Consider the following 12296-nt stretch of genomic DNA (forward strand, 5'->3'; position numbering starts at 1 on the left):
AGATATTTCCAATGGCTATGAAGGCTAAAGCAGCTATAACAAGATTGTTGTAATCAGATTGTAAGGCTGAAACTGTCACAGGAAGTCTCATTCTTATGGGCTGGATGTTCTGCTGCAACAAAGTGAGCATATAACTTCTGGTGGTCTTCCATTATCATTCTCTTCTACAATGGTAGCGACATTTCCATACTTCTCTTTTCCTCATTGCTTCCAAACCATCTACTTTCAATGCCTTATATAAGCCAGTCCTTTCAGTACATTATGCCATATGTAAGAAAAGTGTACCTGCATCAAATGTGTCATTATTTTGACAATTTCCTCCATTGAAGGTCGTTGTGAGGGATCTTTTGACCAACAGCGAGTCATTAAGCTCTCAATAGGCTTGGGTAAATTTTTTATCAGTGGTGGTCTAGTACCTACAGGGAGACCATTAAAAAAATACATTATAAAATTGTACAATGAAGTTGTAAGAATTCTACACAAAACAAACATATTTATCCCGTCTTGATTATACTGAATGTTGCTTTTTCAACAAAACAATCTTGTGGCTTTCCATCTGCTATCCTTGCAACATTGCAACTTGAAAGATTTCACATGAGTGGATAAAGGGATTATTTTACCACTTCACTAAATTGCTTATCGAAAAGATATGCCAATTTATGAAGTGGTACTTGGGTTCTTAATGAGAAAAGCATTTTACTTGAAGCAAATACTGTATATCCTCTCAATTGAGGATGGGGAACTTCTGGCCAGTAGGCCAAATGCAGCTTTCAGAGGCTTCCCATCCAGTCCCCAAAGCATTTTTTACTCCCAACTTGGCTTCTGCCAAGACAGCACAGAAGGCAGCAAATTGTTGCTAGAACATAAACTGGGACCTAAACTGAAGAAGAAGAAGAAGAGGAGGAGTAGTAGTTTGGATTTGATATCCCGCTTTATCACTACCTGAAGGAGTCTCAAAGCAGCTAACATTCTCCTTTCCCTTCCTCCCCCACAGCAAACACTCTGTGAGGTGAGTCGGACTGAGAGACTTCAAAGAAGTGTGACTAGCCCAAGGTCACCCAGCAGCTGCATGTGGAGGAGCGGAGACGCGAACCTGGTTCCCCAGATTACAGTACGGTACCACTCTTAACCACTACACCAGCGTTTCTCAACCGCTGTTCCGCGGCACACTAGTGTGCCGCGAGACGCTGGCTGGTGTGCCGCGACGTGTGGCGACGAGAAGGGCGATTTGCATTGTCACGTGCCTGGCGGCCGCCAATATACAATACTGACCCGCCGGGAGAATTTTTAGAGTTCACGAAAGCTGGTGTAGAAAGTTTCTCAAGCCGGACGGCTTGTGAAGCCTTATTACAGGAGATTGCAACCAACACAGCAATTGGCAAGTGTTTCTTACAGTCATAATTATAGTCAATATAGGGCGGCACAGAGTTAAATTTTTTAACTTTTTTAATGGTGGTGTGCCTCGTGATTTTTTTCACGGAACAAGTGTGCCGTGGCCCAAAAAAGGTTGAGAAACACTGCACTACACCACACTGGCTCTCCAGTGCAGAGTGCTGGAAGACCTTTTCCCACCTGGCCTGGGAAGGCAGGGCCCTGACTGACTCCAGTTACAAAAGCTGAGGCTGCTGAACAGAATCTTGGGCTGGGGTGTTGTTTAGGGGGTTTTGTGGCAGAGGGCTTCTTGCTGTTGTTCATGTTAAATCACAACATCCACAATTAAGATACAAAGAATTAAGTGAAAAATGTTTAATTTGGCTATGTACTTTTTAATGTTTTGTTTAGGACTACTTTTTATGTTTGTAGTTATGCAATTTTTTTAAAGTTGTCAATTGCCCTGAGCATGGTTTTAACTTTGGAGAGGAGACATACAAATAAAATGATTGACTAATCAATCAATCAATCAATCAATCAATCACCTAATGACCATTTTGCTATTTAAAATAATCCCCTGCCTTCTATGCGACTAGAGCAGATAAGAGTTTAAACAAGTGGATTTGTCCCTGGCTGGTCTACTTTTGCCCCAATCTTGCACCAGAGTAATGCACTTTACTGAAAACATGTGGCAAATACACACACACACACACACACAAAATTCAGAAATGCTACTTGTCAGTTACCCATTAAGTTTGAACTTACCATTGTGAACTGCCCACATGATTCGAAACGCAGGGCCACCAATCTCATCAAAAGGTTTTCTACGGGTAATCACTTCCCAAAGAATAATACCCCAACTGAATACATCACATTTTTCACTGTAATTGCTACCTGAAAAAAGGTTATTCATATAATTTATATCCTTTTAAAAACAAAATGTGTCCATTCTCAAACAATATATTAGTGACAAAACTGAGGGTGTTCCATGCAATCAACTCTGTACAGGTAAAGAAGTTCCCCATGACCAACCAATGCAAAAAGCAGAAGTTACTATCAGCTGTGTTCAAGTCTGTGGATCAAGTTAATTGTGGGGTGTGCCGTCAAACAGCTAATCTCTGCAGAAAGTAGGAACACATTCAGCTGATGGGTGGTTATTTCAAGCCTGTTGATAGGTGATCCTTCAAAGCACACTGTAGGTAGGGCATGGTGCTTTGAAGTACTGAAAATTATCACTTGACATCATTGTCATGTTCGGTGGAAGGTGTCAAGGAAATGGTTCTCTTGATTAGGCCTCTGGTCTGTGAGAAGAAGTTACTTTTCAGTAATAGACTGAGCTCATCAGGTTGAAGCACTATGTTATCTTATGCTACTGTGCTTCAAGATCAGCAGTGAGGCCTGCTAATTGAGAACTGGGGTCAATGCTCTATAGAACTGATAGAGTTAGGAAGTTAGTTTTCTTATTTAGTCTGATTATTCCCAGTGGCGTTTGTCAATTGGGTTTTTGATCTGTAACTTTTATGGCTCTTTTGGTTCTGTCATATGCTGCTATTTTTATTCTACTTCCAGTTTTTTTTATAATAAATCTACCTCGCTTATGTTGCTATCTGTCTGTTCTGGGTAATGCCTTGGTACTAATTCCAATTCCTAATCTCTTGGTTACCGATTACTGAATAAGGTGGTTAATCTTATTAACCATCAGGGAGCAGACAGTCCTGTTTCAGCTGTTGCTTCTTTGGAATCTTAGGGAAGTTTCCAGTAAGGTCTGGGAGTCTCTTGGCCCAGGCTGGTTGCACTTAAGGAGTAATGGTAGTGTAATAACTTGCAGGGTTGGTTTTAGACCCTGAACATTTTGAATCACCAAAGACAAGGTTCCAGGTTTGGGTGAGGGGCATGTTATTGACACGTGGGACTACCCAGCTGTCAAAGCATAGGAAAGGTTCTCCCACCCACCCCTCTAATTAATTTGATCAATGCCAAATATCTGGGGGAAATATTTAATTGGGAGTCCCTTAAATTCTCTTAGTACAGTTGATAGAGTTTTCAAAAAAGAAAAGAAAACTTCTTTGCAAGCATTCATTGAGTGACAGTTCAATGGAACCAAGGGAGTGCATCCTTGAATGGCTTACTACATACTGTATTCAGATTGAGAACAGGAGCAAGGAAACTCTTAGGTGGCTTCTGAGTGTGTGTGAACTTCTACTACGTTGTGTCCACACCAGGATGCTATTGCATGTGACAAGGCTAAACCAATGCCCCTATCCTGCATGCATAATCTCATATACATATCTATTTCAGTGCCACACAAGTGATAGCACTGAGCAGATTTTATAAATGGTGATATTTGAATTTAATTTCTGCAAGATTAAATGCAGGTATAAATACGGAAGCAAGTTTATTTATTTATTTAATATTTAAGTTTATAGGCCACTTTTCAATGTAAATATGCACAGTGACTCATAACAGCACAAATTACTTTGTCAACAGGTAGTTCCCATCAATATATACAATTTACTTTGGGTCTACATATATAGCTAGTAATATTTTAACGATTTGAAAGTTTGTTGCTTATTGTTAAAATAAACCCAAGGTATGAAATATCTAACTTTTGTTAAATATATTGTTTTTAACCTCCCCAACCCATTACCTATTACAATATTCAACAGGAATACAGAAATAAAATTTACATATACCCTTGATAAATAAAAATCAGTATAAAAACCAACAAACAATAAAGCTTGGAGAACACACAAAAATGCATATTTGGCATAAAATTACTTTCTTACCTTCAAAAACTTCTGGTGCCATCCAAGCAGCACTTCCCTTATTGTTGGTCATGTGTGTCTGAATATCACAGGCTGTACCAAAATCACAGATTTTTAAAACTGTCCCCCCTGCCACCAAGAGCAAGCTGTCAAACAAACAGAATAGTTTAGGAATCTTGTGACTAAATACGAGTAGTTGCTGCCCTGAGCTCTTTTGGGAGGAAGGGCGGAATAGAAACTTAAAAAATAAATAATGTTACTACACTAAGGGTGCAATTCTATGACTGCTGGGCAGGTGTTACAGGAGCCATCTGCTCTGATGAAGCGGGAACTCTTATGTTGCCCACTGCCCCCTCTTAGGTGATGCTGACCCATCTGATGTCCTAGTTCAACCAGTGATGGAGCTCTGACATCAGCAGGGCCAAAAAAAGCAAAAGGCTGCTGAAAAGTAGTTAAGATCTGAAAAATCCAAAGTCTTCTGGTCCTCTAACCCCCTCCCTCCAGAGCCCCAAACTGGATGGAGGTTGACACACTTCTGAGAGGGTCTAAAACTGTTTCTTCCCTTTTCTTTCCATTGTTTTCAGTGGGAGAGAAAATGAAAAATATAGAGTTGTGGGTTGTTGTTTTTTTTAAAAAAAATACAGGCTGGGAACAGAGCATTAATCTGTACTTACTACTGCCCTAAGGCAAGCCCAGGAGGGGGCTGGATTTGTATTTCCCTGTAAGGCAGACATTTCAAGATTGCACCCTGAAATTCCATGCTCCATTGGGGAGAATGATGCAAACTTGCCAGAATGAGTTTTCTTAGAGAATTATCATGTTGTTCCAAGCTATTATCAATCACATATCAGAATAAATAATGGAGCGCTATAGAGGGAGTTCTTCCATAACTTTCAATATATTTTTTAAACATTATTTTTAATGTTAATTTTAAAGAACAGTTTCGTAGAACTGGGTATCTGATGTTATACAAACACATGCTTTGCATGTCGCACAATGAGCACTTGTGCTGAATACCCTATTCCCCGCTAATAAAAAGCACCATAATATGAGCATAGTATCTGCTTTCAGATGTGTTGTAAGCCATTTATCCTCTAAGATGGGTGGGGGTGGGAAGAAGACTACAAGATTTATTGTGAATGTTAAGAGGCTTAAACAGTGCCCAAAGACCTACTTTGGTGGTTTTAGGTCCCTGTGAATGAGAGCCTTCGGTTTCATGCTATGAAGGTATGCCACTCCCTGGGAACACTGTAAACACCAACTCATTGCATGTGCAGCAGTGTAGTAAGGCAGAGGTTCAGCACCATGTAGGACTGAAAAACAAAGTTACAAACTAAAAAGAACTTAATTGCACATTAGAGTTGATACAAAACAAGAATACCAAATCACAAATCTGAGTCACTGTTTGTTTCTAGCAGCATTGGACACAAAAAGGTAGCCAATTTAATTTGTGAACTCCACCACTGATGTGAAGAAAAAGTTACAAACATATTGGGTCTTGGAGTAACTCTATTTCTAGGACAAAACACAGGGCCAAACTGGCAGACTAAGAATGTGTGCTCAAAGTCATTTGTCTTGAATGGCATTTGCGGTAATGTGAGAGTAGCTCAACAACTATTGTGTCCGGATTTTCACTTTTTGAAATATGGCAACTCTAGGTAATGCAATATAAGGGATGCTTCACTATGAATACAATTCAATCTCTCTGTTCATAATACCACAAGTGAATATGCTTTGAGTGGCTTTGTGGTGACTTAAAAGATGTGGGTTCAGTAACTGTATACTCATAGTAAAGCAATTGCACCACCACAGCATACCTTGTTGATGACCCCACCTCCTTGCTTAGCCAATTTTGTTATATGAAATATCTTCACAACTTTAGGCCCAATACCAATGGAGTTCATTAATGGTAGTTGAGTAGAATACTTAAAAAAATACATATCAGAACTCGCTATTAAGTAGACAAAACAAGAACACATGAATTCACATTATAAAAATCAAACAACACTAGAAAGAAATTTTCACTTCTACAGCTTTGGATTTATAGTGCAAATTTCTAAATGCAACCCTGCATTTTAGTTAAGTGTTTTGGACAATGCAACTCAAGAGAGAGACTCACCATTATAGAGAGAACCTCCTTCAGCATATTCCATAACAAGACAAACCTTTGTGGAAAAATCAAAGTGTTAAGTTAGAAGATACTTTTGATTTTTATGTAGAAGAAAATCTTTAAAATAGGAATGTTTTTGAAAAGTTTCCCATCTAAACTGCTGCGTGGATTTGTGGGTTCCAAATTGCCTGATCTTGTTTGTGCAGCAGCAAAAGTGACTTGGATAATATTCATGATCTTTTTTTTTATTTCTGATCTTTGCAGATAGCTTCATACATACAGTTTGCTGCAACTTTGATTTCCTTCTGTTCTTACACAATATCCATCCAGCCCTACTTTACTGATGCACACATGGGTTTGTGCATATTCATGAAACACAGCACACACAAAAATCTGGGAAACCTGATTATTCTAGGTTTATTGCTAAACAAATAGCAATATAGGTTTATTGCTAGACAAATAGCAATATACACACATTTTCATAATAAAAAGGGGGAAAGTCAGTGCAGTATGTGCAAGTAAGCCAACAAAGGAACTATTTGCTCTCATATTCTCGCTTAATGCAAGCAAAACTTTTAATCATCATAAAATATTTAGCCTTACAAAAATATTGTATTGTGATCTCAAAAACAGAAGAAGTGCAACTTACTGGGTTCAAACAAGCCCCATATAACTTGACAATATTAGGATGGTTCACACGTGACAACTGTCGAAGCTGAAATTTAAGAGAAATAATGCATTTAAAGGCTACGTCCTTAATTTAAAAAGTGATCTTTTCTAATAGAATAGAACAAATCTTTATTGTCATTGTTCCCTTGCGGGAACAACGAAATTTCTCGGTTGCTGTATCAACTCAGATAAGACACTCCATATGAATTTAAATACTAATCTTTGCTCGTGTAGGATTCATAGCTGAATGCTAAAACTGGTTTGATGCTGTATGGTATTTTGCACAGACCTGGAGAATGAGCTGTGGTTTAGTTAGCACAAAGCAGATACCTCACCTAACACAGAGATTTTTTTTTTAAAAAAATTACTACCAGTTACGCTCCCCCATGCAACTTTTCAGTGAGGACTGCTATGACTATCTTTGGATAAAATTTGTGTTATCTGTGGTGACCCTTGGTTGCTACTACTCTGCTAGTGACATGTATTTGCATGTACAGAACAGCACCTGAACATAAATCAGGTTGAGCATAAGAACAGGTTCCAGAAACACATTTAGCAGATTAGCCTTTGCAAGCATTCAGTTCTGGGTGATCACTGTCCCAATCATAGCATGATGTGAGACCACTATCCCCAAGTCCTCTCACCACAGAAAACTCTGGAGGGGGAACTCATGGCTTCTGATTGCCATTAAGAATGAAAAGTGAAAGGGTGACCCCACCCCCTGTCCGAAGTCACAGCACATACAATAGGGGAGGGATAGGTGGAGACCACAAATAATGGCTGCCTAATCTACACACATTAAAAACTCTGTAACATGTGTGTTTTAATTGTTTTGAAAAGTGCATTAAATTTGCTATAGCTCACAGTCACCATCTAGTGTCACAATTGTATATTGCACTTTACAACACATTCAAAATGTTTTATTTGCAGCTGAGCCCCTGGCCTAATTTCACATCAATATGCATCCTTTGAGAATAACAATAGTATTTAGCTATAGGTAGAAAATGTATAGATGTGTTACATGGCAGATAATGGTAGTAGTGACTGGCAATCCTAATCAACACTTTACACAACAGAAGCAAGGCTTGGACACTCCACAGTACCCGAGTACTCCAATTCAGTCCAGAAAGAGAAATGGGATTTCATCCCACTCCAGATAAAAGGCATGGAAATTTGTACCAGGCCTTTGGCCACCATGGTTCTGTCTCTCAGGTTTATCCAAGCAGTTGGACTGGGATGGAGTAGAAGCTTCCTTTCAGTAGCTGGACTGGACAAGTTAAGGTCAATGTTCCTGCCCTCATATGAAAAACCAACTACAAGCATGGCTAATAACAATTACAGCCAGTTATTTGCCCATTTGTGTGAGTCAGGCCTATTGTAGGCACACTATGCTTAATAAGGTATTTCTGCATGTTTAAATAGAGTGTACTTGCAATGGACCACTGTACTAGAGCGTACCACCAACAGAAGTGGCATAAGAAATGTGGCACACAAACCTCTCTCTCACCCCCCACCCCCTTAAAAATTAAGTGTTGATCATCTGATAAATAAGTGTACATATTCAAGTAGTTTGTCACTTTGAGTGATCTGGTTTAGATCCAGTCGCTTCCCGATCTCATTTCTATGTGTGGTAGAAAACACACCTTCCCTCTCCACCCTTCTGACACACCCTACTAAAATGTGACACCCACATCTAGTGTGACAGGAGTTACCAGCAGGCAGAGTAGGAATGCACAGTCCCATTTCCCTCACCACTGGTTGTAGGGAGAACATAGAGGGAAAGTAATATTTTAAATGGGCCAGCGTGACTAGAGAAGCAGGACACCAATAACTCTGCTTTAGTAGTTTGCAGAGTTGTTTTATTCTAAGCAAATGTGGTTGACAGAATCTCTCTACAGACAAGGAGGGATTCAGTCTTTAATCAACTAATTGAGTTTGCAATATTCCCAAATACAGGTGTTGGGACTACAATTCAGAGGGTTCTTGGAGTCAACTTTCTAGTTTGTCCCTCATCCCAACAGAGTCCTGAATACACCCCCAGAGGTGTAGAAAATTTTCAAAACACAACTCACAAAAAATCTTAAAGGAACATTTTATGACACAGCAATAGAATTATGAGTACCAATACAAATTCACAATATTGTAAAGTACAATTAGAGTTACTGTACTGCTTTACTGACTGAAACAGTACAGTTCTCACAAAGTCCTATTTGGGGGGTTGGTTGATTTCTCTTCCAACACAGCCTAAATAAAATTGTTCTGAAAACAATAGGCTACCTGTTAATTAGATTAAAAGAATGTTAAAAGAAAAAATATACCTCTACTATGAAGGCTTTTCGTTCCGATTCACTTTCTATTTGTTTAATGGCGACATCTTTTGCTCTCCATTTTGCTTTGCAAACTACTCCAAAGGCTCCTCTTCCAACAACCTATATAAAAAGGCAATTGGAAACTTCTGTTACATATTTCAAACAAACCATCTGCATAGCTCATATTTTTTTTTCTTCCTACTATAGAATGGCATGGTAAAACATTTATGTTGTGAAAAAGACCTGCACAACTCATGGCTTGCAAAGATACCTCAAACCCAAAATACATTAATCACAGTCTGCCAGATGCTTGGCAACTCCTGTTTTTGCAGTCTCAGGCAGGCAACAAACCCAAGAGTTTTAAACAAGCTCCTGCAAACCACCATACCTGGATGGTGGTTCATCTTCAGCTTTTGCGATCCTGCTGTGCAGATCTCTCCAAAATAATTTCCATCTCTGTATACGCCATAACTTCTTTCTATCCTAAAAACCTTTCTATACAGGCATTGAATGATTATCCTTAGTCTCCAGAAGTGTGCAAATTTTTAAGAAATGAACCTTGGGGGTCTTATGCTTCCTTACACACTTCCCATCATTGACACACCAATTTTTTATTTGAATGCAAGATCTCCCGGAGCTGAGAAAATGTGTCACTTCTGGCTACCTAGTGTTTATGAAGCTGAATGCATATGAAAGTTTGTAATTCATCCAGGAGATGTGATAGCCCAGATGGAAAAGGTTAGTCCCACAAAAATCAACAGGGACTACTTGCAAGTAAACTTGCAGAAAGGGTTTTGACTTTATGATGACCCTTCCAACTTAAGATACCAAACCTATATTCAGTAGATACACAGCTTTAAAGTGATCCCACCACTGATGGGGTGTTTAGTTGTTCTTTAAGTCTTGTTGATTTAAAAAGATTTTGAAGACCAATCTGTTCCAAGTGGCTTTTACGTGGTTTCATTGGAGATAATGTTGATTTACTGCTTTAATGCTGTGTTTAGTGATAATTATTTTATACTGGCTGTTTTATATGGTAAATTCAGAAGCAGCCCCATGTGTAACGCATTGCAGTAATCTAATCTAGAGCTTACCAGAGCATAGACTACAGAATTTAGGCTATCCCTGTCCAGATAGGGCTGGGCCACAAGTTGAAGCATATGGAAGGTACCTTGTGCCACTGAGGCCATCTGAGCCTCAAACAGCAAAGGATCCAGAAATACCCACAAGCTGCGTACCTGGTCCTTCAGAGGGCATGTAACCCCATCCATCCAGTCTAGGGAATCACCCACTAAAATCCCTTGGCCTTATCTTTTATTTTAAAATTACATGTGTTGAGGTTCCCTAAACAAGTGTGTGCATTGGGGGTGGCGGCCTTTAAATCTTATTGCGACTCAAATCTTGAGGTAATGCCTCAGAACTAGTTATTCAAGCCATAGCTCAGCTTTCATGCTTGATAATGTACCACTGACTTATTAGTATTATTATATTTTCAAACCTTCTAAGGAATTCAAGGTCGCTCCCCATTCCATCCTCACAACATGCCTGTGAGTTATGCCCAGAGATGCGGATCAGCTCAAGATCATTCACTGAGCTTCACAGCCATGTAGAGATTTGAACCCCAGGCTACTGGTCTAAGGGCAGCCCTTTACATACTACACAACCTTGACCGCCATATATTGTCTTTATCTCACCAATGGGTCATGTGTACAAATAGCATGTAAACAACTAGAGGGTGTTTGGGGGGGGGGGGAAGGAGAAGGTGCAGTTTCAGGAAAGCCTCGATACAAATTTGTGATCCTACGTGTACACTGTACTCCATGGGGCTTACTCTCAAGTAATTCTTAGGCACAGGATTACAACCTCGTGTGTGCATGGGGGCAATGCTGACTTCGTGCAAACGAGCTTGCCATCCTATATATGTATCTATATATCTCCAAGGAGGAGGAGGGTAAGTGTCTTTGGAGTTACGTGGGACTTACTGCCGAGTTGAGTTACCAAGTGTCCCTCCCGGCGCCCTCTCCACCTGTGGGGACTCACCTCTTCCACCTCAATCTCTTTGTAGTCAATTTCTTCGAAGTTGAGCACCGGGGGGGTTTCAATCATGTCCGCGGAGTTGGCAGAAGACATCCCTCCACTTCCAGCGGGTGAGTGTGAGTGTATATGGGGTGTGTGGGGCTGCGCGTCTGGAGGGAAAGGACCGGGGCGCAGAAGGGCTCTTCTCGCGGGGCCTGGTTCCCCGGGACCCCCAGCCCACCTCAGCACTCAGCGGGGGACGGAGGGCCCGACGGAGGCGCCTCCTGGGCCGCGGAGAGGCCTCATACGAGGATCTTCCGCCGGGGCTTTATTGGGGCCACCGGGAAGCCCAGGCCGAGGGGGCCCGGCTCGGCATCCTGTGCCCCCAGACGGACGCAACCTCCGCCTCCACCACCAACCCTGGCTTCCCTCCTTGCTCCGCTCTTGCAGGCCGCGGCCTCTCCTCGGTCGGAGCCTGGGAGTCGCGTCGGCGGCTGCGTCCCCCGCCCCCGCCTCGCAGAGGAGGAGGAGGTTGAATGAGAAGGACGAGGAGACGCCGCAGCCGCCGCTCAGAGCCCAGCACCCGCCTCGCCCGACATCGGAGCCGCTTCGCGGAAGGGACTTTCCCCACACGGCGCGCCGCCTCTCCCTTTCCGGCTACTGAGGAGGCCCGGCCAGGGCCACGGCCTGGCAGGACAAGCGGCGGCGGGCAGCAGCGGCGGCGGCACTAGCTGCTCCTCCTCTTCTTTCCTTTCGCTCGTTCGCCGCCTCCCTCTTCCCGGAGCTGCTCCGCCTTCCTGCTTGCTTTGCCGCCTCCCAGAGGCCGCCGGAGGAACCCGCGATCGACATTTCGCATCGCTTTCCCCGAAGCCGCGCACGGGCAATGGCTTTTCTCCCTCCGGGAGCCGGCCAAGAGGCGTGAGGGTCACAAGGAAGTCGCCCGCCTCGGCTTTCAGTGGCCTGGTGCGAGAGAGAGCGGGGACTACGAAAGCAAAACATGCAAGCGCATGTCTCCCTTAGGAGAAGTACTGCTCTCTTGTACACCTCTGAGCAGCA

The 12296-nt window shown here is 41.9% G+C and overlaps 1 protein-coding gene across 6 annotated transcripts in view; it reads right to left on the reverse strand.

The window, feature by feature from the left end:
* Positions 1-12003, reverse strand: part of MAP3K7 (mitogen-activated protein kinase kinase kinase 7) — a 35510-nt gene extending 23507 nt beyond the window's left edge. For 4 of the 6 annotated variants that reach the window (XM_060272601.2, XM_060272600.2, XM_060272599.2 and 1 more), the window contains exons 1-8: positions 11265-12003; positions 9234-9344; positions 6896-6961; positions 6256-6301; positions 5311-5449; positions 4158-4282; positions 2137-2265; positions 286-416 (exon numbers count right to left, since the gene is read on the reverse strand). In XM_060272601.2, the coding sequence (XP_060128584.1) occupies positions 286-416; positions 2137-2265; positions 4158-4282; positions 5311-5449; positions 6256-6301; positions 6896-6961; positions 9234-9344; positions 11265-11354 (837 nt within the window). In that variant the 5' untranslated portion in view covers positions 11355-12003. Of the gene's footprint in view, positions 1-285; positions 417-2136; positions 2266-4157; positions 4283-5310; positions 5470-6255; positions 6302-6895; positions 6962-9233; positions 9345-11264 lie in introns of all 6 variants that reach the window. The other 2 variants (XM_088667212.1, XM_088667211.1) reach the window with 1 other exon arrangement.
* Positions 12004-12296: the final 293 nt, after the last annotated feature.

The sequence above is a fragment of the Zootoca vivipara genome, chromosome 3, assembly GCF_965207765.1.
Source record: "Zootoca vivipara chromosome 3, rZooViv2.hap1.1, whole genome shotgun sequence".
NCBI classification, from domain to species: domain Eukaryota; kingdom Metazoa; phylum Chordata; class Lepidosauria; order Squamata; family Lacertidae; genus Zootoca; species Zootoca vivipara.